At 42.3% G+C, this 26,147-nt stretch overlaps 1 protein-coding gene and 1 long non-coding RNA gene across 7 annotated transcripts in view; both read right to left on the bottom strand.

The window, feature by feature from the left end:
• The window catches only part of LOC107838084 (uncharacterized), a 178,378-nt gene that overhangs the window by 130,080 nt on the left and 22,151 nt on the right, over window positions 1-26,147 (bottom strand). The window lies entirely within an intron of this gene.
• spega (striated muscle enriched protein kinase a) overlaps window positions 1-26,147 on the bottom strand; it is a 50,369-nt gene that overhangs the window by 7,504 nt on the left and 16,718 nt on the right. For 5 of the 6 annotated variants that reach the window (XM_016679404.1, XM_016679407.1, XM_016679406.1 and 2 more), the window contains 33 exons: window positions 25,385-25,483; window positions 23,498-23,648; window positions 21,819-22,607; window positions 20,829-21,256; window positions 19,903-20,046; window positions 19,509-19,691; window positions 17,902-18,065; window positions 16,435-16,523; window positions 16,145-16,320; window positions 15,862-16,045; window positions 14,869-14,942; window positions 14,623-14,781; window positions 14,290-14,479; window positions 13,160-13,389; window positions 12,961-13,080; window positions 12,783-12,887; window positions 12,360-12,566; window positions 12,157-12,280; window positions 11,239-11,411; window positions 11,045-11,157; window positions 10,802-10,970; window positions 10,416-10,515; window positions 9,230-9,430; window positions 8,829-8,886; window positions 8,667-8,744; window positions 8,083-8,255; window positions 7,967-7,993; window positions 7,735-7,887; window positions 6,695-6,737; window positions 6,533-6,598; window positions 3,599-6,188; window positions 3,338-3,508; window positions 1,485-1,607 (listed from right to left, as the gene is read on the bottom strand). In XM_016679404.1, coding sequence (XP_016534890.1) covers window positions 1,485-1,607; window positions 3,338-3,508; window positions 3,599-6,188; window positions 6,533-6,598; window positions 6,695-6,737; window positions 7,735-7,887; window positions 7,967-7,993; window positions 8,083-8,255; window positions 8,667-8,744; window positions 8,829-8,886; window positions 9,230-9,430; window positions 10,416-10,515; window positions 10,802-10,970; window positions 11,045-11,157; window positions 11,239-11,411; window positions 12,157-12,280; window positions 12,360-12,566; window positions 12,783-12,887; window positions 12,961-13,080; window positions 13,160-13,389; window positions 14,290-14,479; window positions 14,623-14,781; window positions 14,869-14,942; window positions 15,862-16,045; window positions 16,145-16,320; window positions 16,435-16,523; window positions 17,902-18,065; window positions 19,509-19,691; window positions 19,903-20,046; window positions 20,829-21,256; window positions 21,819-22,607; window positions 23,498-23,648; window positions 25,385-25,483 — 7,854 coding nt within the window. The remainder of the gene's footprint in view (window positions 1-1,484; window positions 1,608-3,337; window positions 3,509-3,598; window positions 6,189-6,532; window positions 6,599-6,694; window positions 6,738-7,734; window positions 7,888-7,966; window positions 7,994-8,082; window positions 8,256-8,666; window positions 8,745-8,828; window positions 8,887-9,229; window positions 9,431-10,415; window positions 10,516-10,801; window positions 10,971-11,044; window positions 11,158-11,238; window positions 11,412-12,156; window positions 12,281-12,359; window positions 12,567-12,782; window positions 12,888-12,960; window positions 13,081-13,159; window positions 13,390-14,289; window positions 14,480-14,622; window positions 14,782-14,868; window positions 14,943-15,861; window positions 16,046-16,144; window positions 16,321-16,434; window positions 16,524-17,901; window positions 18,066-19,508; window positions 19,692-19,902; window positions 20,047-20,828; window positions 21,257-21,818; window positions 22,608-23,497; window positions 23,649-25,384; window positions 25,484-26,147) is intronic. The other variant, XM_016679405.1, reaches the window with a different exon arrangement.

Below are 26,147 nucleotides of genomic sequence, written 5' to 3'. Positions count from 1 at the left end.
GTGTATGGGAGTTCGCCCAACCAGTCTACATGTGTTTTGTGGACTTGGAGAAGGCGTTCGACAGTGTCCCTCAGGGAGCCTTGTGGGTGGGGGGTTCTCTGGGAGTATGGGGTACCGGGCCCTTTGATACGGGCTGTCCGGTCCCTGTATGACCGGTGTCAGAGTCTGGTCCACATTGCCGGCACTAAGTCGGGCTCATTTCCCATGAGAGTTGGACTCCGCCAAGGCTGCCGTTTGTCACCGGTTCTGTTCATTACTTTTATGGAGATAATTTCTAGGTGCAGCCGAGGTGTTGAGGGCATCCGTTTTGGTGGCCTTAGGATCACATCTCTGCTTTTCGCGGATGATGTGGTCCTGTTGGCTTCATCAGGTGGTGATCTGCAGCTCTCGCTGGAGTGGTTCGCAGCCGAGTGTGAAGCGGCCGGGATGGGGATCAGTGTCTCCAAATCCGAGGCCATGGTCTTGAGCCAGGAAAGGGTAGTGTGCCTTCTCCGGCACAGGGAGGGTGTCCTGCCCCAAGTGGAGGAGTTTAAGTATCTGGGGATCTTGTTCACGAATGAGGGAAGAAGGGAGCGGGAGATCGACAGGCGGATTGGTGCAGCGTCTGCCGTGAAGCGGGCGCTGTACCGGTCTGTTGTGGTGAAGAGAGAGCTGAGTCAAAAAGCGAAGCTCTCAATTTACCGGTCGATCTGCGTTCCCACCTTCATCTATGGTCATGAATTTTGGGTCATGACCAAAAGAACGAGGTCACGAATACAAGCGGCCTAAATGGGTTTTCTCCGCAGGGTGGCTGGGCTCTCCCTTAGAGATAGGGTGAGAAGCTCGGTCATCTGGGAGGGACTGAGAGTAGCACCGCTGCTCCTCCACATCTAGAGGAGTCAGCAGAGGTAGCTCAGGCATCTGGTCAGGATGCCTCCTGGACGCCTCCCTGGTGAGGTGTTCCAGGCACGTCCCACTGGGAGGAGGCCCCGGGAAGACCCAGGACAAGCTGGAGGGACTATGTCTCTCAGCTGGCCTGGGAACACCTTGGGATTCCTCCGGAGGAGCTAGAAGAAGTGGCTGGGGAGGGGGAATTCTGGGCCTCCCTCCTTAAGCTGCTGCCCCGCGACCCGACCCTGGATGAAGTGGAAGAAAATGGATGGATGGAGACTGAAACCACATTCCAGACTCTTCCATTCTGCCTAGCAACCATGAAGTATCTGTATCTGTAACCAGCGCACTCCAGTGCTGATTCAGAGTGAAGATAGAAAGCTCTGCTAAAACCATTATCCACTTGAAAGCTGACTCATTGGATGTCATTAAGACACTCTTTATGGATCGGGGAGCTCATTTCCCAACAGAATCCTTCATATTCAGAGCTTGTCAAACACCAGCTCTGGGCCTGAAATGATTCACTGTTACCTCTCCATGTTACTGACAGTAGCACACAAATAAAACAGGCATTTCATCCCAGACGCTGCAAGGATGTTTTCCGACTTGCTCACCTTCGCTTCTCCGTTCCAGAGAATAGCTGCAGGGAGATTTTGTGTCCGACGGCTTCCACAGAACCAGAGCCGTGTTGTTGTAGGTCTGAGCTACTTCAGGGGTTCCGGGTCGCTTTGGAACAGCTTGAGTGAAAAATGGGAGAAGTGATGGAGGAAAAAAACCCAACAAATCAGGCAAGTATTTATTAAAAATGGCAATGAGCATTTCTTAATTTTTAGCAGCTTTTATGCTAGAATGTTAAAAATGTCCAATAGTGGAGTGCTGTGGTGGAGCAAGGACAAAGCACTTATGGCGGTGATCGCAGGTTTGATTCTCGGCTTGGCGACATTTGCCACGTCTTCCCCCTCTCATACTACCCTCTTTCTTGTTGAACTACTTTCAAATAAAGGCCACTAGAGCCAACAAAACCTTAAAAAAAAAAGAAAAAAAAGTCCAATAATGCCATTTTATGCAATTTCTAAATGAAACCTATTTTCTTTCTTCTGGCACACACATAGTGAAAGTAGCCAACATTTAAGTCAAGCTGTTTTTACACCAATTACACTGATGAGTCATCAAAGGACAGACTTTTCAGAAATAAGCCTTATAAATATAAGCCTACAGTTAAAAAGTACCGCAGTAATTACTATATTTCAGGGGCTAACAAGTTCTTTAACCTCGGCTGATGCCAATTTTATTTGTAGAGCACCATCAATACGTAAAGTGCTTAACAGGAACATAAACTAAAAAAAGATTAAGGATATTTAAGAATCATTATAAGGCAATCAATATTTGTGAGTCAAATATATATTTAAAAGTTGTTGGAGAGACTAAAGAATGTAGCTAAACAGAAAGCTGCTTGTTTAGAGTTTTCAGAACTAGGTGGAGGCAGTTTCTTCAGCTCTGGAACAGAGAAACTAAAGAAGAATCAGAAAGCCACGCACATTAGAGTACCAATGCTGGTCAGAACAGGAACAGAAGTTACACCACCTAGTGTATCTAAAGATGTGCAATACATGGTATCAAAATCATTAAGATGTTTTGTCTTTGTGAACCTCCACCAAGAGGAGCTCTTGCTTATCTGCCATGTTTTTCCACATAGTTATAATATTTCAGAGGTGTGCATGAACACCATGAAGAGAGGTATGGTTGCTGAAATGATGGAATTTTATTGTCCGTCTCTAAATAAATCAAAATCAAGCTTTACTTGTTGTTGTCCTCTTCTTCTGCAGACATATTAATTATCTTATTTGCTTTACCCAGAACCAGTAAGGAAAATCTGTGGAAAAAACTTTACATAGCAGCTCAATTCCCCAATGAAATTATCCTTAAATGATTTTGTAGGATCAGAAAAGAAAAAAAAAATATAAAGCATTAACTTACGGTAATTAGGTCAATAATAAATGAACCACTACAGTTATTTTGATCAGATTAATTATTTTCCAGTCTTAAAATGCTATCATTATGTTTTAGTCTCATTTCCATGGTTTATTGTTTGGATATGAGCCACAGAAGATAATTTCAGTCATCATCAGTACAACAGCAAAAAAAGATTTGTCTTAATTAGGTGCTAAATATCGGAAAAGTAAAACTCCATTAGGTTAATCTTCCATACAGCTAATCTGCTGCCGTTAATATTCTTGTCAGTTGCATTCATACCAATCTCGGCGCAATTAAAATTTGATAATATAAAATGTGTCATTAGGAAAATGACTGTATGTCTTTGAAATGTAAATGAGTGGGTTGCTCCTCTGTGAGGAAAATGTTGTAATTTGCAAACTTGTGCATGCATTTTAGCATTCCCAAATCCCCACTCTAGTAGCATATCCACACAATGTATTTCACTAGTTTTGGGAAAACAGAAACCACTTACAAGCTATAGAAAGCGTGCAGGAGGTGGTGACAGTAGCGATTGGGTTGGTAGCAACGCATTCATACACCCCAGCCTCTCTGTGGCTGCACTTCTGAATGGTAAGAAGCTGCCTGCCATCTGGGTGGTTCAGCAGCTTGATCCGGTTGTCTGTCACCTCTAAAAGTTTCCGATCTGGAATGTGGGAAAACGGAAAAGAAATCAGTCTCACTGTTTAAATGGATTTCAGTTGTACAGATCAGTCTCTTCTGGAGTTAAGGTTACCCTTCATCCAGGTAATCTCTGGGTGTGGACTGCCAGCTGGAAGGCAACTAAGAGTCACAGCTTCCCATTCTAATAGGACATGGTCCTTTAGTTTGATGTGGAACACTGGAGCAAAATCAGAAGCAGAGCGGATAAACTGCTGGCTTTTTGTCAGACCTTCCTCTTTGGGTGCAGTTGAGGGTAAGTCAGACTGGGAGGGAGTTTTGTCTCTCCTGGTCCTGGTTAAGCCCCACCGGTCCCACCGCGACCGTCTGTCACTCTCTAAGGCTTTATCAGAATGGATGCTGGAGGTGGACTCAATGGATTCCTTTGATGCAGCAGCACCGGTTTGTTTTGCCAGTTGATTTTCAGGGATACCCATCCCTTTGAGTCCACGACCTTCAGAGTGGGAATGACGGTGCCGAGCAAACAGAGGTGTGTTCCTACCCTCTCCATCTACTTTCCTTTCTTCTGACTGACTGCGGATTTTTGAGGATATTCCCACCACTTTGTTCTCAAACTTGTGACGTATTGCAAGAACAGGGGATTCCGAGACCTTGTTGAGATCCCTTTCCTCAAGGTCTTTCTGACTACCTCCAGTCTCTTTAGCCTTCCTCTCCTCTGATTGGCTCCTAAATTTTGCAGAGATTCCTGCCACTTTGGACTCAAACTTTCGTCTCATGGCAGAAACCGAGGACTCCTCAGCTTTCCCAGATTGTCGCTCTTCAGACTGCTTTCTTCCTCCAGCAGCATCCAGATCCTTTGTGTCCAGAGACTTACTACGACCAATAGCCCATGAAACCCTCTTACTTACAGCAGTTTCTTGTACATTTGGTTGCTTTTCCTCCTTTTTCTCAGTAGATGTTGACCTCTTGCCTTTCAATGAAAACCTCCCAATCAGACTCAGGCCTGTTTCCTGATCTACCTCTCTTAAGTCTTGGACAGATTTAGATTTCTCTGGAATTCCCTTAGATGCTATTTCAAGTGGCGCCCCTCTTGGCCCTGGCCTGTAAATGTCCTCACCCCCTTCAACAGTCTTTCGGCTCAACACCGGGGATTTCTCCTCAGACTTGTTTCTGGTCAGTTTGCGGAGGCCACGGGTTAAGGATGACTCACGCTTCTTAAACTTAGCCTCAAAAACTTCCACTGAATCAATGTCTTTGATGTCTGTTCTGAGAACGGGTTGCCGAGGGATGATGGTAAGATCGGGGTTTGAAGACGAGGAAGAAGAACCAGCAGGTCTGTCTCCTGTTGCTACTTTGGCAAATACAGCTGAATGTTCAGGCAAGGAAGATGTATCTGAGGATTTTGAGTCATTTGGTTTGTGTGCAGCAGCAAGGGATTTTGATTGGCCCTTGGTCGATGTTTGAGATAGTACGGAAACTCTAAACTTTTCATTCATGCTGTTATCTTTCTCTGTCACTTCTCTAGCAATTTTAGAAGTAATAATAGATGTTTCACAATCTGCTTTGGTCCTTTTCTCTGTTGCTTCATCTATATCTGAACCTTCCACATTGCAATTGTTTTGCTCTTGGTCCATTTTTTCTGTTGCTGGGAAAGCAAAGGAAGCTTTTTCTTTGGGTGAGGTTGATTCAGACTCCAGTGTTGCTTGTTCAGTCAGCACAGACATTGAAATAGCCTCCTGCAGTTTCTTCCCTTCTGTCTTAGCAGTGGAAGCAGATGGAATCTCTAAGGGGGCTCCAAACCTACGGTGCAGGGGCATGGGCTCTGAATCCCCCTGTGAGAAGGAAACACTTTTACAAAAAACCTTGGTCTTTGGTGTGTCATCTCCTGACCTTTCAGAAGATGCTGCTCTGGTAAGTGTTGAGAGTCCTGCTCTGGATCTTCTCAAACTTCTCTCAAGAGACCCTGTCTGCCTTTCCTCATCTATGCCAAGGGTTTCAAACAGCGGCCCCCGTAGGCCGCTCATTTTTTTATCAACGCTTCCTCCCCTGAGCAGCCGTTGCCTCATTAGCTCAAGTTTTAAGGTATAATCTTCCTGACTTAACTTTGTAGCCCCTGGGCTCGGGCTTCGATTGGGCAGTTCCATAGAAACTGCCTTTTTTAGGCTCTTTGTACCTGCCCCTGAGTCTTCATTTGCATTTCCTTCCTCCGGGTCTATGTGGAGAAGCAGAGCTGAATCAGCAGAGCTGCCTCTCCTCATGGTAGCCCTCCTGGCTCTTGTCTGTGCTTCATTAGACTCTATGCTTGATCCTTTCTTCAGGTCTTCTCGTTTAGCCTTTCCTGTTCTCTCCTCATTTTGAGTTTCCACTTCATCTGTAATGTTTTTATTTCCCTCTGCCGTAGAACCATCTACATCCATATTTTCCTTTGTCCTTGTACTATTAACATAGACGGTCGGCCATCTGACATCCTCGTCCCCTGGAATCTCATTAAGTGAGACCCTGGATCCAGAGAAAACCAAGGACAGGGGCATCGGAATAAATGGAAGCTCATCCACGTCTGCGTCTGAATCGGACGAGGAAGAAGGAGGCGGGGAGCTTCCCTTCAAATGACGAGCAACAGCGATTGAAACATGGCTGGAGGAGTCTTTGAGGAGCTCTGGGATGGACCTCAATGCCATTTTGGATTTATAGCTGATAAGGGAACGCTGGAAATAATCAACACAAACATCTGGAATCATTACATCTGGTGTGTAAACAACATGAAATCTGTGTTTGGACTTTGTTGTAGTAATGCTTTGTGGAAATAAATCTCGTATACTACTGGAAAGTTTATATCACTTCAAATTTGTAAGGACAATGCATTTGTGGGTGAAACAAACAACTTAGTGGAGACACTGAAGTATTCATGGCTTTGTTGTGATTATTCTAGTAACTTCAATGTTCAATGAAGAGAAAATGTTTTTTTTTTTTTTAATGGCAATTCCACCTTGGAGTTTCTTTATGTCCACATTATTGATTTACAAATGTAACAATCTGACATTTGTCTTACCTGCCAGCACCTTCTAGCAATAACCTGCTTTAGCATAGACGTGCTAATGCTCTTATTTGTAGGTGACTGTAAGGCAAGGCAAACAGGGGGATTATGATTGACTTTCAGCAATGATATAAATAAATCTTATCATAGGAATTACTTTTTAAAATAATGGCTCACCTTGAACCAAGGATGACGAAGGCACTCTATAGCATTTGGCCTCCTGAGAGAGGAATGATAAAAGATAAAACCAAAAATGATTTACAGTATGGTGCAATAAAAAATGGGCATGATTTTAGGTTTCGAAAAAAATCTGAAAAGTGTGGCATGCACACCTGCAGACCACCAGAGTCAACAGACTGTATCTTTTGGGACATACCTTTACAAACTGAGTGCCCAGCCATTGTAAAATGGATGTAACACATTAAGATTTTGATGAACAAGTGTGTCCACAAATTCTCTAATTGATTTTGGCTTGGACTTTGACTCGGCCATTGCATTAGCTCAATCCAATCTATTTAGCACCAACCGCTGGACTCTCTTTACTCACTGACTTTTGAAGGCAATTGTTTGTACTGGATTTTATTAAGGAGTATTCAAATAAAGGGGGCAGAATATAAATGAACACCACACTTTTAATATAAATTAAAACCATGTACAGCCATGTACAGTTACATGCAAATCAGAGGTATATACGGAGGACCCTTGATATTTGTGGGGGTTATCAACAACAGCCCCTGCAAGCAGCTACATTTTTGCAAACAGCTCAAACCCCCACCTCTAACGATGCTTCTAACTGCCTATTTTAATAGTTCAAACACTAAATATACCTTAAGATATCGATTGTTGAAACAATCTCAGTACTACCACAGCATGAAAGCTAATATCTTTTCTGATTTGCTCTTGGATGTACAGCCAATTAGTGCAGAAGAAAATGACTGGCACTCCTGGATTGGTTGTTTTGCAAACACCAGCCAATAGCATGTCAGGTAACATTATCTTTTGAAAATATTAGATATGGTCTACAAAAATATCTAGGCAAAATTTCCACCAATGATTTGGAGTTACCTTCCACCAAAAAATCTGCGATTAATATACTGTGAATAAACCGGGGTCCACTGTACCGGTATTATACAGTCTATTATACAAGGTATGCCTTTAAGGCATAGTAAAGGCTCAAATTCTATGACTGGCTCTGATTAGATCTACAAGATACTCACAGCCTGTCCACCACCAGAAGCTTGATGACGAATCCTTTGGCCTCTTTGCAGATCTCTGAAAACATGCCCTCCTCAAACGCCACATTGTAGTTCCTGATGTTCAGCGCGGTGGCTCTGTCATTCTCACCGGCAAACGGAGACACCCCAGTCAGACTAGAATCAGAAGACGTCAGGGATCTTTTACTCTGAATTTGTCATATTTCAGGACTAAACTGGAAGCTCCAGAACATACCAGAGATAAGTGATGACTCCGACAGGCCTGTGGAGAACAGGAAGTGGATTACAACATGCTAATCATGCTAACAGAGTGAGGAGTCATTTATCTGGATTTGGAGACAGCTGGCTTACCATATGTCTGTGGCTATGGAAACTGGAGTTTGATTAATGATCTCTGGAGCAACGTACTCCGGTGTGCCGTATTTGCAGTAATAGTCCTCTGAAGTGTCCAATTTGATGGCATTCCCAAAGTCACATATGCGGATGAGGTCACTTCCTGGACTGGCCATTAAAATGTTTTCAGGCTAAAGAGGATTTAAATGCAGACAGAGTATGATTTGGTAGTGCTTACTAATTAATACATTGTTTGTTGCTGTGGTTTCTTGGTTTTGTTTTCTCTCTTTCTGTAGGCGTAGAGACTTCTATGGTGTTGACTTGTCTTCTCTCTATGCCCTCTGGTTTTCTTATTCTTTCCTTTTAAGCCTTTCCCTACCTTTATACATTTCTTTTCTCCTTTTTTCCCCAATTTAACCCCCCGCCCCCCAGGAATTTATAATAAAGTTTTACATGTATGTATATCAATGATGAAAGCTGTATTGCTCCACTTCTGAAAGTAAATCTGTTGGACCTCACCTTGACCCTCAGACAATAATTCTGAGTACCACACTTCTGATGTACCTCTAATTCAATAAACAGCATTTGGGATGCAATGATACCTTCACATCAAGGTGAGCTATATTTTTTTGGTGCAGATATTTAAGCCCCTCCAAGATCTGTTGGACACAGCTGCGAATCTGCAGGTTGGAAGATAAAACGGATCATCTGTAAAGTAGTGTTACATAATATCACTGCAGTGCATCAAGCAGAGGAGCACCAACCAGCTTCTCCATGACGGTCGATTTCTTGGCCATCCTTTCCAACATTTCTTCGTGACATCTTCAAACAACAGTTGAGGGAAAACCTGAGCCGAGAGTCGACTTTGTGAGAGATGAATTACAAATGAGCAACACTCCCACACATGCTATCTATTGCTAATTCCACCCAGCAGCCATGAGTCAGAGAAGAGAAGCTGGGCTGCTTCATTCATGCCTCCAGGGAACTGCAGAGCTCATCAGAATCAATGGTTTCCAACCTTTACAGAATTATTTAAGCACACTTTTATTTTGGAGTGAATCAAAAAGATTCTGAAGCATCACTGTAGGTAAAATGGAAGATATCAATATGTTTTCTCCAAATGCAGCTCAACATTAAGAGCTGGAAAGTCGTAATTAAAGGATACAATTCTGTGATGAGCACCACTATGTTCTTCTTCTCAAAAGCATCATGAAAGTAAAGGATGTGGTTATTGTCCAGCTCAGAAAGCAGATCCATCTCCCTGAGGGCCAAAGCTTTCCTCTTTCCTCGGGCGGAGATGAATTTAGCCGCAAAATCCGCCTTTTCCGACTTCAGCGTCACTCTCTTCACATAGGAGAAGGCCCCCCTGTTACAAAGGTGATACAATTAGAGACTGACGATGGACAGAGTTGCTCAGAGCTGCCACCTCTCTTGCCCTCTTCTTTACAACAAAAAAGCAAGGAAGCTTTAAAGGCAGTAGACCTGGAGGAGGAACTGCTTGCTGAGAACCGACCAATCAAATGCTTTCATAAGCAAAACAGCTGATTACATCACATCCTGAAAGCAATAAGGTCAATCCTAGTTTTTCTAATGTGATTTCTTGATTTTGGCAGCAATTAGGATTCAGAAAATACAAAGAGGCATAGAGAGGAGGCTGACTGGATATATGATGGTTGGTTGTGATTCAGACCATATGGGCAACATTAGAAAGGGGGAATCAAACTGCATCTTTTTTGCCAGTTGCATCTTGAACATGATTTTTATTGATTTTTTCCTCCAGAAGTCCTTAGGGAGTTGGAGCTTACAGCTGAGAACTCAGAAAGTATTTTATGAACTTTGTTCTGGATTGTAACTCATTTCATCTTGCTATAATATTCCAGCTGTTTTTGTCAACAGACTTTGTTCATCCTATCAATAGTTTTCCTCTTTTTCTATATATATTTTATTATTTTCTACCCTTCAATGAAAATAAAGAATATCATGTTTTGTTTTCCATTTTATTTGTTGCAAGAAATTATCTGAATTTGTTGCCATTGCTCCTTTTTTGCTAGTCGAAAATCAGCTTTGGCCTGTGTTCCATTTTTAAAGGCTTCACCAATCTCAGCAAACGGTCGTCTCCACCGAGACGAACCAAAACAAATCATCTGCCAGCTAATGCATTCACTCCACACAGGATGGTGAGTCATCTCCCTTTCTGTCTGCTGTTGTGAAGCAGGTTCAAACCCATCCCCTCTCCGACCATCATATGCAGTCCCCGCCCCCTTCAGGCCGACCCTGAGTGCTCACACAACTATTAATGTCATTGCCCCTGCCATGTCTGAGGGGAGCTGTGCGCCTCCACACACACACACCTCCCTATCTCTTTGTGAACATCATAATAATCCGTCAAATGCCTCATCTTCCTCAGAATGGTCCCCTCGTCCTCCACTGGCTCAGTTGCCGCTTTTCGCTCTGCATGAAGCACAGACACAGGCGTTTAATACAGTGTGTGTGTGAGTGTGTGTCAGAGCAGTGACAGATGGTTTCATATTATAGCTGCAGAACGCCTTGTGGTTTCTCCCATATGGAGCAGATTTACAGAGCAATTTCCAACAACAACTAGCTGACACAGATAGAATCTGCTGCAGCACAAAGACAGGCTTTCATCTAAGCTGTAAATCTCACACAGAGGCTGCTTTTCTGTGCATTTAAATCATGCCGTTTGTTTTCAAGCATGTTTCAACATGCGACTTTGCACCTGTGTGAACCGTAAGCTCGGCCTTGCAGGACACGGAGCCAGCCACATTCTTGGCGGTGCAGGTGTACACGCCTGAGTGCTCCTGCTTGGCACTCAGGATGACCAGGGAGTATTCCGGGTCGTCATACACAAACGTGAAGTGGCTGCTCTCAGAGAGAAGGAGATCATCCTGCAGCAGAACAACAAGAAAGATTAACTAGAGTTGATGATGCCAAAATGTATTTAAAGATTGGGAAATATTACCTTAAACCACAGAATATCTGGATCTGGTTTCCCCTCCACCACCACAGCCAGACGTGAAGTTTCCCCAATGTGCACATCCACGTCCTCCATGATAGATTCAAATTTAGGAAGAACTACAGAAGAAAACGAAGAGGTAAACAGCTGCGGTGCAGGATGTTTTCTGACTTCTTGATTAAATGCTGGAGGTAGCTGACCTGCCATGGCTAGCTGCAGTGTGCAGAGGTCGCTGCCAAACTGGTTGCTAGCGGTGACCACCAGCTGGCCAATGTCAGAGGTTCTGACCCGCTGGATCCTCAGGGTATGTTGATCGTCGTCTGGCATGCTCATCTCATACACTCCTAGTCTGTTAATCAATGCAACTCCCCTCCTGAAGGAAGCAGACTTGCTTTCTTAGCGCCTCTACTTTCTTCATAGATGCTAAGAGATGCTAGCAAGGCTATTAGCTTGTTAGCACAAACTTCTCCCTCAGCGCTTTTGTTTATTTTCAAAGCGTTTAATGCACCAAACTTCTCTTGAATTTATTTTTCCAAATAAATTCTACAGCAATACTTTAGCTGACTATTTTGTATCCAGAAAATAAAGTTCAACATCTGTGTTGATGTTTTAAGATAGTTAGAACATGTAAGTTGTATCAAAATTAACTGAATCAGAAGTTTAAAATTAACTCCAGGGCAGATATTCTTTGAACTGCATTTAGCTAAACACAATGTTTGTATTGCGATTTAGCATTAGCAGAGCTAGCTCTTAGGATTAGGGCTTTAGGATTAACGCAGCTAACATTTGAGTTAGCGGTACCCACCACTGGTAGAAATGATAATTAAAAAAAATTGCTATGACTAGTTCACAATGTCAAAGAAGCAAAATATCTTGTAACATGTTAAAGCTGGGGTATGTAACTTTTATTTAAAATAGACGTATTTTACATAAAACTGACAGTATAAAAATAAATGGAGAAACTACATCTGATTCTGTAACAACTCCATCCATCCATTTTCTTTACACCCTTGTGTCAATAACAGTGAAGTCGGTAGGGGTTCTCTAGTAACTCAGATTTAATACTTAACTTTTGATGTGACGTCATTAAAAGAAACATGTTTATGATATTAACAAACCTTTTCCAGGTCACCACTGCATGTACATGGTTCAGCGTGACAGTGACGTTAGCAGGTTGGTTCTCCACCACAAACACAATGTCGGGTTTGTCCAGAATAACTGGCGCCTTCCTCAAATATGGCCCTGGAGAAGGAAAGGGTTGAACAACATGTTCTATTTCTCCTCAGAGCTGATTTGACAGGAGCAGGCGCAGATGTAGTACCTTTGTCCAGTAGCTGGACCAGATCAGTGGAGGGGGAAGGTTTGCTCAGAGTCTTCCCGGTTGATGTCAGGACCCTGAAGGCATAACGGACTCCCTTGGACAGGGAGGTGACAGTGTAATTTGTTTCCTTCAAGTTAGAAGCCGCAACAGACCACTGGATAGATCCCAGAGGCTGCTGCTGGACCATGAACAGCAACGAGCTGGCATCTGCAAGTACACATGCTGTTTATGTACGTCACCTGGGTGACAGCCAAAGACAGTGAGGTGCTTAAGATCCAGATATAAACATCAAACACATGCGGGCTATAATTGACATCTGAAGCTAGCTTAAATTTAAACCTAAACCTGTGGTAGTAAAATATTTATAGACATTCCTTCTTTGGATAAAACGTTTCTCATAAATATGCTGAGTAAAGAACCTACCCAGTGAAGGGTCGAGCCTCTTCGGTCGCTTCCAGCTGAGGGTTATGGTTTTCCCTGTGATGGCTTCAATAACTGGAGGACCATCAGGAGGGTCAGGAACAATATCTGGTTTAAATAAACAAAACATCAGAAAAAAATCCTGAAAACTTTTCAAGCAGAACTTCAGAAAGCTCCCTACCTGTAACGTAGAGGTGAGCATAGCAGGCCGACTTGCCCACTTTGTTGGAGATGACCGCCTTATAGACGCCCCCGTGAGTGTGGCAGGCGCCCCGGATGACCAGACTGTGGACATCCCTGTCTGGAGAACACATGCAAATTTCTTCCTTACTTCCTTCAGGGAGGCCTTTGATTGGTTTGTGATCTGGTTGCCCGCTTACGCTGAGTCATTTTGCGCTCCTCGCTGCTCTCAATCCGTTTGCCATTGTGGTACCAGGCAATGGTTGGGTAGGGCAGGCCGGACACTTTGCATTTCAGCACGGCTTCCTTCCCTTCGATTACTTCCACATCCGCCAGAGGCTTGACAAAATCTGGCATGGTTCTTCTTTCCAACTCGTTTTCCAGAACCTCAGGCTCCTCAGGGATGGATGGCATCTTCTCTAACTTGGCCCTTGAGAAAGATTGTAAATCACATGAATTCAAAGTTGACATAACAATTTAGCTATTCATGTAATAGCTACAATGTATATTTACAGGATTTTATATGAGGCACTTTCTGATTTTGAAGAGGAAGAGAAAACGATATATGAAACCACATTTCTCTGCAGTTCTTCTGGATTTTATCTCTGCCTGCTTCACAAATTGAGAAACTTTACATTTTGCCCATTCCTCTCTGCAAAATAGTTCAAACTCAGTTGGATTGCATGGAGAGCGGCTTGCAACTGATTCTCAAGTGATGACTTTGACTATTCCATTCTAACACATATATATGATTTTATCAAGTGGTTGGCACTGCTAACCAAAAGTGTTAGTTTTGCTAACCTTAAAGCACTAGTCATAAACATTAGCGCAGCTAATGCTAAAGCCATATAACAACATGGTATTTAGCATAAGCTAATGCTAAAGCTATAAAATCAAACATGTTGATACCCACCACATAAAAAAGCAATTCATATATGTGAATTTTTGCATGTAATATTAATTATGCTGGTTGTTCATATAAATGTTGTATTCTTCAATTTTAAAAAAAATAGCCAAGTAAATTAGTGTTTTAGAATTTATCTAAAAAATGTTATTTAGGAGAAGCTAAGAATGCTAAATGCTATCAAAGTTAGCAAAAATGCTAACGTGCTAAACAAAAGAATTAGCTCTGCTGTTAGTGGAAGTGTATCCACTGCTGCTTCGATTGAAACCACCCAACTATTGCTCCTGCACCTGCGCCCTATCTATCACAATTGCAAATTCCAAAAAGTACATTGAAAATTGTGGACGTCTGTCACATCATGAATAGGGAGAAGCTCAATGGTGTGTAGAGTAGTGTAAGGTATTATATAGGAATAACTTCTCTTACATGTGGGAGGAGATGGCAGCCCGTGATTCCTGCACATAGAGCTCTGCAGTACATTCGGACTTTCCGTAAATGTTCTGAGCGATTGCAGTGTAGAAACCCTCCTTGTCGCTGCTAACGTGGGAGATGACAAGTGAGTGACGACCTCCTTCTTGAAGGATGCGAATGTTATCATTCTCTTCCACTCGTGTCTCTGACAGAAGTTAGCAGTGAAACAGAACATTTAAAAAGCATTTTCTTTGATGAGAAGTTGGTGTTTCTTTTTTATTTCTTTTTTTTGTTTAGTGTACAGGATTTCAAAATTCCAAGACACACAACCAATCTGAAGCTCCTTACCAAAATGCATCCATGTGACTCGCGGGGCAGGTGATCCGCTCACCTTACAGTCAAAGCGTGCGGTGCGTCCTTCGATGACCTCCAGGATGTCCAGTTTGCGAGTGAACAGAGGTTCTCTGGATGGAGCAACTCTTAGATTTGCATTTGAGGTCAGCTCCTCTGGAGGTAAATGTTGTTTTGGTAAATGTGTTTTTTCTAAAAGTATTTATTTAAGTTCCTCTCTCCTCATCAGCAATTGGGATTTACCTTTGGCAGTGCTCAGTTTGCAGGTGTATGTCCCACTGTCATCCTCATGCACTGAATTCAGCATTAGGCGGCACCTAAAAATGCCCCAGGGGGGTTGGACCAATTGCAAAATTCAAAAGGCAGAGACAAAAGCAGGGAGAACACCAACTTGGTCTTTTTTCCCCTGTTAGCATGGCTACATGGTTAGCTGCTTTGTAAAGGCTACAAGTTTGGCTTTGTTGACCCATGGATGTATTTAGTCCTCCTTAGTGATAACCTTATGAGGACTTTGTACGCAAATGTATTCATCCTCAATGTAATGGCACCATTCTGGCTCCAGTCACATAACCATCATCATCATTAGAAGCAGCATTAGAAAGAACAGCAGGACCATATCTGTGTTTAGATTGGGTTGTTGTGATCAACTCCCTAAATAATCAAAAATAACTTTTCTTCTTAAGAAACACCTCAGTTTTGGTTTTTATCAATCCACATTTTAAAAACCTTTTCCTGACCTTGACCTATAGAAAAAGCTGTTTCTAGTTCTCTAATGAGACTAATAACAGCTTATAGCTCTGTTGATCCAGGAATTCTTTCAATTTCCAATAGTTATAACTTTATAAGGTTTTTTTTATTTTAAAATGTTTAATTTAGGGATAAATTTATGACCCAATTCTCACTGCCGGTCCAACACTATCAGAGCAATTAAAACAACACAAGACTATAATGTTAGTTTTGTTCATTTTACTTCCCATGGTTCATTTCAATCTATTTTTAGTGGAAGGCTATGCACCAACATTTAAAACCATTTCCTGATCAGCACAGTCTGAAAGTGTCCTAAATTAACCAAATAAGATTGAGCTTTAGAAGATATTAGACATACATGAGCAGGTTTAAGAGTATCAGTCAGGTTCTACAGTTCATCAGAGCATAGAAACAGCAGAGTCTGTCATAAGCTACTTTATTTCTAGTGTTTAACAAAAATACAAAAGTCTCCACCAAATTCAAACTCACCTCTTTCCATCAAAATGCATCTTGCAGTTGAGCAGCGCTGGCTGGATGAGCTTTCCATTAGACAGCCAGTCAACCTCCACATCTGGTGGCCCAGTGATGTGGCACTCAAAGATGGCCGATTCCCCAGCCTTGACTGCTACATCTTCAGCTGCTCTGGTGATTCTGAGCTCTATCTGAGCAGCTGCTGCTCGGTCAAAAGAAAAAAAAGAAAAGAAAAAATGTAGCAGTAGAAGGAAAATATCCACACAACCTAATCCTAATCAAAAAGTACTTTATTACTCACCTTTGACCTCCACTCTACACTCCACCTGCTTGGTTCCACACTCACTGTGGAGCTTACAAACATACAATCCTGTGTCTGACCTGTGAGCAGCGCTGATTCTCATTTCACAGGTGCCGTCTGCAATTTCTCGCACAGCAAAGCGGCCCCCTGCCTTCACCACCGCTTTGTCCTTCAGCCTTGGTCAACATAAAGCAGCTCTCACAATCATTTATGTCGCAGTGTTTTGAAGAGTGTGTATATGACATGATGGCGACCTTGTTTGGACAGAAGAAATCAAGCAAAGGTCTCACCATAACACCATGGGTTTGGGATGCCCTCTGATTTTTGCTGCTATAACAACCTCTTGACCCTCGATCACTGACTGGTCACAAGGGGGCACCTTCAAATGATCAAACCATGGTTAACTGAACCGCTGCTCAGAACCACTCCATTCAAGAATTGAAGGACACAAAAACAAAAGAATGCAGTTGGTAACACTTGGGAGAAGCGGTGATAAGCAGGTATAGATAATGATGGATGGTTTTATGCACCTTGTCAGATGAACCAAACCATTTGACCAACTTGCTCCCACTGTTGAGAATAAATTATTCTTTTTTCCTTTCATCTCTTTTAGCTAGTTGCTAAGCTTAAGCTAAGCTAAACCTAAAGGAAATCACATGTTAGGAAATGCAAATGAGAGCTGAGGTAAAAGATGACATACTAGGTAACGCCCTTTTAGGGAGTAGCTCAGAGAGACAAAGGGAATGGGAAATTCTTGTGGGGCGCCATTTGCCTGTTAGCTCTTAGAGGTAGCAGGTCATAATGGACCAGCTGTATTTTGGTATTAATAAATGGAATTCATGAATTCAACTCACTGACTCTTATTTAGCCTCATACATAAGAACTCAGCATGGAGAACGGATGATTCTCCTCACCACCTGTGGTGGCGCTGCACCAAGAAGTAGTGACAAAAATGACACAAAAACTTCTGAAAACGACACTGAGCGCAACTTCCTTCTTCATGAAATAAAAACCAGATTTTAGAGAGTTGTAGGATTTCTCTTTGTTTTTGGTAAGAGACCATAAGTCATTTCTCACTCTAAAATAAACACACTCTAAGTGTGTTTATTTTGGTTGTATTTACGCAGAATGCCCTGTGCTATACTTCACTTCCTGCTTTTTGAGAGGTCTCCACTCATGCATTCAAACCACATTAAAGTTTACTTCTGAACCGAGATCAGAGTTGGATTGAGCATTCACACCTCCCGAAATGAATCTGACTTTTTATTTGAATGAATCAGACTTTCTAGGCAAATAAACTGGAGTTGGATTAAACAGGAATAAAAATGACTTTTTAATCCATTAAACATGACTAAACACACTCCTAGTGTGAACACACCAGGAGTTCTTTTCAGTAGAACTAAGTTGCCGAGCCAAGTCCTGAAAAAAAATTCACACCCACCACCCTCTTCCCCAAATTTAACACATGACACAATGTAGTCAGGAGAGCTCTGTTCTTCTGATTTCTGCCAAACCCAGACTCATCGATTGGGAAAGCCAGACAGAGACATGATTCATCACTCCAGAAACACATCTCCATTACTCTAGGGTCCAGAGATGTCCTCAACACCTCTGCATCTGATACTTGGAGTTGATGATTTAAGTCTGGGTTGCAGCTGCTTGGCCATGGGGACCCTTTATTCCCCAGCTCTCTATGCTCTACATCCAACTACAAACTGAAAAGATTTGAGTTGATTTAGTTTTATACAAATTCTTACCTGAAATGAGGGAGGTTCACTGAAGGAGATGCCTTTATTCAAGGACGGTGAGTCTCCACACTCCATCTTCTCCTCCTGAGGACTAAGATATTCTTCATCTGACTGGACTGGACTGCTGACCATCACAGCTGAAGACGATTTCCCAAGCTGCACATGACCGGCTTCTGATAAATAAACATAATTGTCAAATAGTGACATGGAAAATATAATAAAAACATTTAAAGAATAACTTTGGCTTTAATTCTACAGCAGACGGTTATGTTGTTTAACTGCCGAGTCTGTAATTCTTGAGGTGTAGAGACTTAAAGATGCGAACATGAACATCACACATAGGAAATGAGCCAAGCTAAACAGAAAATGAATAAATCCCTCAATCCCTGACCCACATGACACAATGTGGGTCAGGGAATAAGTCGTCCCCTTATTCCCACTGTTTCCAAAGGAGGAAAATGTGTTTTCAAGCGCCTTCTATTTGGGGTTTGCTGCTGTCAGAAATGATTTCCTGGAGACATCAACACATTCCATCTCAGTTTCGGCCTCAGTTGGTGCACATTGAGAAAAGAAGGGGAAGAAAGGATTGTGGCAGCTGCAAAATAAGACTAAAACAGGACAATCTACTGGCTCAGGCTAGACGAGAAACAAATTCAAACCTAAGCCTGAAAGGAGATGGTTCTAGATGTGAAATATCCTCTGAATGCTGTAGTTGGGTATTCTGTTGAATTGTTGATATTACAAAGGAAAGAATAAAACTACCTACCTAGACTCAGATGTCTGAGAGGCGTCTGTGCACCAGGGAATAAATCCCACAAGTATTTATGTAAACCTGCCATCTCTTATACAACTGTAACAATCCCCTTCCACATTCATCATCTGTTCTGTCCTTTACTTCCCAGCTCTGTCACATCCAAGTTACCTAACCCACTGAAGTGAAGGCAGAGTGGATAAAAATAGAATACTTCAAAAACGTTTTAGATCTCCTGTAATTCAATATTTTCAATTTAGGTCTGGATTTTGACGAGACAAAAAACAAAAAAAATGAATATGACATCAAGCTAAGGTGATGCACAACCCCCCAAATAGTCAGTCTGCTCCATCACCACCAAGGCCTCCAGTGTGAAATCTGAGGTGGCGAAAACCTTCCCTGATCTCAGCGGCAATCTCACAGAGGGACATGAAGTAGACGGCAATCACCAGCGAGAACAAGAGGCCTGGCTAAAAATACCCCCGTAAGCCAGGCTTCACTGGCCTAATATGGCAGCCGAGGCCTGGAGCTGCTGGCTCAGACACACACTTCCATTCGTTGACAAAATGGTGTGTTTTCATGAGCCCAATCAACACTCAGTACAAGCTCTTCACAACATGAACACATTGTCCACCGACGGCACATTTACAGCAGAAATCCTTTCTTGAAAGGAGTTTGTTTTGTTTTCTCGTGACTCTGAATGCCAAGGCTGCCTTAAAATGTCCGGGACAGCTTTGGTGTGTTCTTAAATCCATAGCAGGAGGTGAGGTCAGGCTTTTTTTTTAAAAGGCAGGATGTTTAGAGAGGGAGGAGTGCTCACTCTTTCTGTTCCTTGTTTTTTTGTTTTGTTTTATTATGTTCTCACCCGGATGGATGGAGAGGGTAGCTTTGCAGGAGGAGGTGCCCGCCATGTTGGCAGCTGTCACACAGTACGATCCGGCGTCATGCGCCCTTAGCTCCTTTATTAGCAGAGTGTGCGTCTCGCCTTTTGTCTGGACCGTATAAAAAGCATTGGTGCGCAGCTCAACGTTGTTCTTCCTCCATGTCACTGAGGGAAAAAAATGCGATGGGACAAAAAGTGAAGAACAGGGTGATAGAATCTGCAGTGATGTGCAATGAATGAGGCTCATTTTGTAGTTTGCACACATTTTCATGAATATTCATGATCTTCCTGTTCTGTTTGCAGAAAGAAATCATGTGGATGTATAGTTGGTTAGTTAGATGGTTGGTTGGGGCCCAGCATGTGGATTGTGCGGTACCTGTAATTGGTGGCTTCCCAGTGATGATGCAGTCCAGTTTGACCTCTGAACCAGCTGTTGCCATGGCGTCCTGGAGAGGCTTAACAAACCTTGGTCCCTCTCCTGGTTCTTCATCAGCAGACATGTAGGAGTCATCAGATGAGCCTCATAGAAGACAAAGAGGAAGATTTGGTCCTAAAATGAATCAATGTTTTTGTTTATTGGTTCCAGTTTGGGTTTTGAGGCCTTTAAGTAAAATAGATTACACCCAGCCACTTTACCTATTCCACTATTTTGATCATGTCTGTCCCAAAAGATGCACATTCATCCTTTTTCATCAACATTAAGTTCCACCAATTAGTTTCTTTGCGTCATTTAGGACATTGGTGATATTTTGGTTAAAAAAAACTTCAAACACACCTTTCTATCATTTAAGTTAATGTGCCAAACCACAACAACCATGAGATAATTCCACTGTCTATTTCTATAATTATTGACACTTTGACCTCAGACCTACAGTAGCACAGGATTACTTTAGAAACTGTACCAGTAACTTTACACCTCATGCAAGCTCTGATTTGCTGGTCTGGAGTGGATTGACTTACAGTCTTTCTTTGGGACATACTGGTGCTCTTTAAAACCCAATTACATCATTATTTGATGTTGGTACATATTGGGGCCACCACTAAATCTAACCAGCAGTGACAAGGTTGGCATTTAAAACTACAAACATCCCAGATTTAAGCTGAAGTGCGTGAGAAGGTTTTGGTTTGACAGTAAAAATCTGGCCTCTGCAGTAATGTTTGGTTCATAAAGGTGTTGAAAAGGTGGCCAACATTACCATTTCTGTACTGAAATACTAGGGAGACAATACAAATTAGGTTTTTTATTTTGAACACTTCCGTTCTGGATTTGGATAAACACTAAACTGTCTCATTAAGACCTACCTTCCTCTGCAGACAATGGCTGGCCTTGCTTGTTTTTGCGTACTCGACCTTCCCTTCGTCCGGTTCGGTGTTTGCCTTTTTTGTCATCTGTTGGACGTTCCTCCTCCATGGGCTCGTCCTCCACCAGGATGGTAGGGATGGTGACCCATCCCACCTCAGCCCTCCTCTTCTTCAATAAGGGGCTAACTGCAGGAGGGAGCGCCGGCGAAGGCCGGTTGGATTTGGGTGGATGTTGGGATAGCAGTTCCCCCGATGGCACAGGAGATGATCTCTTCCCAGTTGGGTTTGAGGATTCGTGATGTGATTTGTTTTCCATTTTGGTGTCTGTGTTTGAATGTGTTCCCAGATCTCTGGAGGAGGATGAAGACTTGAAGGAAGTGGGAAGAAGTGCGTGTTTGTCATCTGCTGGTGAGCTCTGAAGAGTTTCACTGGGCGGATGGAAAAAGAAACGGTTACATAACACTTACTACTGTGAAAAACAATACCCATGACTACAGCTTGAGACATTTTATAAAGAAAACATCTTCAGTGCCTGGAAAAAGTGTACCATTCTTTTAACCTTACACATTTGATCAAGTTACAAACATAGGACAAACTGCCACCTCGCCAAAACGTCTAAAATGTGAGGAAATCAAAAGATTACATGTGGTGGAAAACTTAAACCCTGAACACATTGCTGCCACTGTGAAACAAGGTTATAAAACAAGGTGGTGGCAGTAATATCCTGTGGGGATTCACGTCTTCCTGATTGAAGCTTCTTCAGACCACAAATATGCAGTCAGAGCTACAATAGAACGGTTTAGATCAAAGTATATGTAGGAAAGGTCTATACAAAGGCCAGACCTAAACCCAATATAGAGTCTTTGTCTGTCGATCATAGTAAATAACCTCAAAATAAACTAATGTCTGATAAGAAAGTTTGAAAACTTTTGGTAGGGACACTGTAATTAGACAAACACATAATAATTAAAACATCAAATCTGCTCTAACCTGTTTAGACTTTTCCTGGTTGCTGTTGCCAGTGGTTGTCCTGGCAACTGGTGAACTGCTTCCGTTTCCATGGCAACCAAGCATTTCCCAGAGCTTTCTCGGGATGAGCCTCCAGCCGTCTGTGCCACATTGTCCCAACGAGGATTCTCCCTCCGATGGCCTAGAGGTCCGCCGGGGAGCGGTGCAGGAACCCGGGGTGCCCCATCCCGTTCCCCCTCCAGAGCCCGCTCCCTGGCCTCCAGCTTCTGCACCACATGCTGAGGAATGGGCTCTATTTTCCCCGAGTGGGTCCTTTCCTTCTGTGACAGCTGCTCAGTGGAGTATGCCTTCTTCAGGCTCGATTTCCCCACAAGTTTCTTGATCCTCTGGAGCTCCTCTGCAAACTTGTTCTGGTAGCTCTGAACCCTCTGGGAGTAGGTGGTCTTGTCCTCCAGTGAGGAGGCCCGCTGCTGGAATGCTGCTCTCTTTTGGGCTACTCCCTGCAGGACTTTCCCCTCCTCCTTGCTGGGGCCTCCTGTTTTCTTTCCGCTGTCATCCGAGTCCACGGACGCCGCCCCTCCTGGCAGATCCACACTCCTTCTTCGCTCCTCAAAGGCCCGCACCTTGTCAAAGATCTTGGGTCCGGCATGAGCCAGCTTCGGAGTCATGATAACTTTGCCGGTGCCAGAGATCTTAGATGCTTCGGAGTCTTCAGTTTTGTCTTGGTCAAGGTTTTTGATTAACGCTGGCTGGGTAGAGGATGAGAGGACATGAGAGGGGAACCCCCAGGATTTCTCAGGAGTTTTGTTCCTACAGGAGTGAGGATTTGGGGGGAGACGAAGTTGTGGAGTTAGAGATCAAGCAGTTTTTAAGGATTTGTTGGAGCAGAGACGATGCTGATAAATGTCTGAGTATTTCAAGTCCCATATGTATTATGTCACGGTCAAAACACGGCAGTGTGAGATTTAAAAAAAGTAAACGACAGACCAGACTTCCTAAGTGTTTACAATAATCCAGAAAGAAAAACAGTTTTTAAGCATAAACTCATCCAAAAAGTGAGAAAAACGACTGAAATCATGCCAAGAAAGAGCCTGAGTCATTGACTCGTGAAAACATTCATGCTAATATCAGCAAACCATGCATGTCACTGCAAACCCAGAGAAAATCCAAAAGTGAGCTGCTGCTCTAGAAAACATGCAAAATCACAGTTTTTAAAAAGCCCTAACCTGTTAGAAATGAGTCAAGTAGCACAAATGTACAACATTTCCTCCCTAAAGGCTTGAATTATTATGTACAGCATGAACAGAGATATAAGCTTCAAATGAGATTAAATCAAAACACAAATCAGACAAGTCAAAGGAAAGTGTGATCAGAACGAAATGAAGGCAAGAGAATGAAATGAAAGGAATAAATGGATCGATGGTGGATAGAATACTGTGCAAAGTGTCAATTTAGGATTTGAGGCCAGTCTTTTAGTGGAATCTTGGAAACAGAGAGCCATGTGCTATAAGGGCATGGAAAATGTTCTCCCTCTGTAGAGGCTGAACATGCTCCCATAGTAGTCGCTTCCGACAGAGACACTTTCCTCTGACCCCTGCACAGGCCGGGCCAGGTTAGCATGAGACGCCCGGATTAGAGGTTCCACGCCCAGGTGACGGACGGGGGCCACCCCCTCGGCGGGGCCCCCGCCGAAGGCTTGCCTTGCTGGGTTTGTGGGGTCCAAATGCGGCCCCGGCGGGCGGGAACCCAAAGCCCGGAGCTCCCGCTCCACCACGGGGTCGTAGGTGCCGGGGAGCGTGGCCCTGCGATCTGAAGCATCCGGGTTATAGTCCATCATCCGTCCTCCTTCACCTGCAGTCAGAGAGTGAGAAACTGGATGAAACTGAGGTCTGGGTTTAATTCAGATCAATATTGTTGCTCCCAACAAACAGATTCAAAATAGAGAAATATAAAATCAAATATAAAATCAGGCTAATGGAATCATTAAGACAGTTAAATCCATTCATTCTGTGTTGATCCTAGTTATAAATTGAAGAATTCATAAAAGAGATTAAAACAATCATCAGAAATAATAAAACCATAGTGGTTGGTCTGATTAAATTTCACATTTAGCTATTTTGTATTTTATAGCCATTCAGAATCAGAGTTGAAAGTCTCTCTTAGTGTTATTTTTGAGGCTGACAGTTTTCAAGAATGACATGTTTTGTAATGTCCAAAACAAAAATAATTTTAACGAACTGAGTTGTGCTGCTGCACTGCAAAACTAACACTCTAATTTTGGGTACCATAAGGACCGTTAGAAAAAAGTCTGCAGATATAAACAGTCAATCGATTTATTAAAAAAGAACAAATGAAACTGGAAGGCCTTGTGTAAAGATGGCCTCCCTGTCACAAATCAAGAGAGGATTGGCAGCTTAGTGATGAGCAACGGAGACAGAAGTGCAATAGCAGCAAAAATATCAAACTGAACTGATTCTGACTCAGCCTGACCATCAGAGAGCGTAATACATCAGCGTCACACACAACCAGAAGTTGAAAACTTCAAAATATTGTTTTCATTTATCAAGATTGCTACAAAAAAAAGTTTAAGATGTTGCATTGTTCAATAAGTTTTTACACATATGGGTGGATGGAGCTTTTGACCGCTAGGACAAGGAGTGAATGAAATATCATTTTTTTCTCCATATCTCCAATCCTCTGTTTTTTCTGCATGAAAAACCTGCTTAAATCTGCTTCTGATTTAGTTCTCCTGTCAGATGAACCACACATCTTGTTTTTGTGCTTATAAGATTGTGTCGCAAGGAATTTCTTGATAGAAAGAAAATACAACATAGAAGGGGGAAAAAAATTCTCCACTAGATTTGATCTTTTTTAATTTTCTTGTTGCTTGTCTCTAGCAAAAAAAGGGAAAGAGGAGAAATATATTTAAGTCTATCAATACCTCTAATCTCTTCAGACATCCAATTTCCTGGACGGAAATGGATTCTGGGTGTTTGTTGAGTTTTCACAAATTCCTGAATAGTCTTCCTGAGTATGTTTTCATCTTTGCAAGACATTTTGTGGTGATTTATATAAATTTAAGAACACTAGCACAGTGTTGGTTTCAAATATCTGTTATCTAATTGCATTTTGCGTTATCACCATACTTTCTTTACAGCAGGAACACATGCATACACAGTGCTGCTTCCTGTTGGAAACTGGGGCAGTGTGCCACACCGGCGCATCACATCACATCACATCACATCACATCACATCACGAGGGATTAGTACATATCGGATTTCACCCGACAGACGTCAGTGACAACCTCCATTAAATCCACACTCAAGCATGATTTTGTACAAGTGTGCTTTTGGCTGCTCTTCTGGCAGCCAATAAATCGTCAGGAATGTGACTATAAAAAATGTTCCCAGAGATGTTAAATTTGCAAAGACTGCAGTCTGGAACAACGTTTTGCGAACAGTGGCGGCTCGAAGCCATAAATATTTATGTGTGCAGCGCCAAAAGGAAGCTGAAACGTTGGCTGTCTAATTTAAAAAGTGTTGGAAATAAACAAAAGTAACAGAGTGAGTTAAAAGCAACTAAATACCTGATGGTCCTTTCCGTCCGACTTTGTCTTGGTGCCTCCCGGGCCCTTCCTTGGTTTCCATCTGAGGTTCAGTGGTCTCATCTTCTGTCGTCTCAGAGTCTGAAATCATGTGACGAGAACAAGAAAATTACACACAGGTAATAACTTAAAAATAAAAAGTAAAAATCATAGCACTTGTTTTTTTATGGCTCCTTCGAAAGAGTACTGAATGTGCAGGATTCAAACCAAACTGTGTAACAAGTCCATAAATAGATGTAAACATGAAGTGAAGAGATGCAGAGATTAAACTTGAGATACATTTGTTTTGCCTTCACATTTTATACATGAAGATATAGCTGCATATAAATGTGAAACAGAATGGAATTTTATTAAATGTAATGTAACATATATAAAATCTTTATGATCTTTAAATTGATGGTAGAATAAAAGTTCTATCATCAAATTTTAAATAAACTGTTTAATGAAGGGCTACATCAAAGGAGTTAAAGTCACTTGTCAGGCTTGTAATGTTTAAAAGCCAACAGGATGGTAAACATAGTATAAAAGAGTATTCAGTATTTAACTATGTGCCAACATTTTAGCAACACTAATAATACAATTGAAAAAGTTAAATGCAGGCTAACTGCTGGAGTGGAGCCTACCTTAATTAACTAGCTAAAAACATCTATTTAGAATTTCACTTTCCAAAAAAACCCTAAACAACCTAAATAAATAGAGCTATTCAACTAAATACAGTTAAATAGCAAATAGCTGTAAATGTTCG

Source organism: Poecilia formosa, unplaced genomic scaffold (assembly GCF_000485575.1).
Source record: "Poecilia formosa unplaced genomic scaffold, Poecilia_formosa-5.1.2 Scaffold210, whole genome shotgun sequence".
Classification (NCBI taxonomy): domain Eukaryota; kingdom Metazoa; phylum Chordata; class Actinopteri; order Cyprinodontiformes; family Poeciliidae; genus Poecilia; species Poecilia formosa.
The sequence above is the reverse complement of the archived record's forward strand: the minus strand, read 5'-3'. Positions and strand labels throughout refer to the sequence as shown.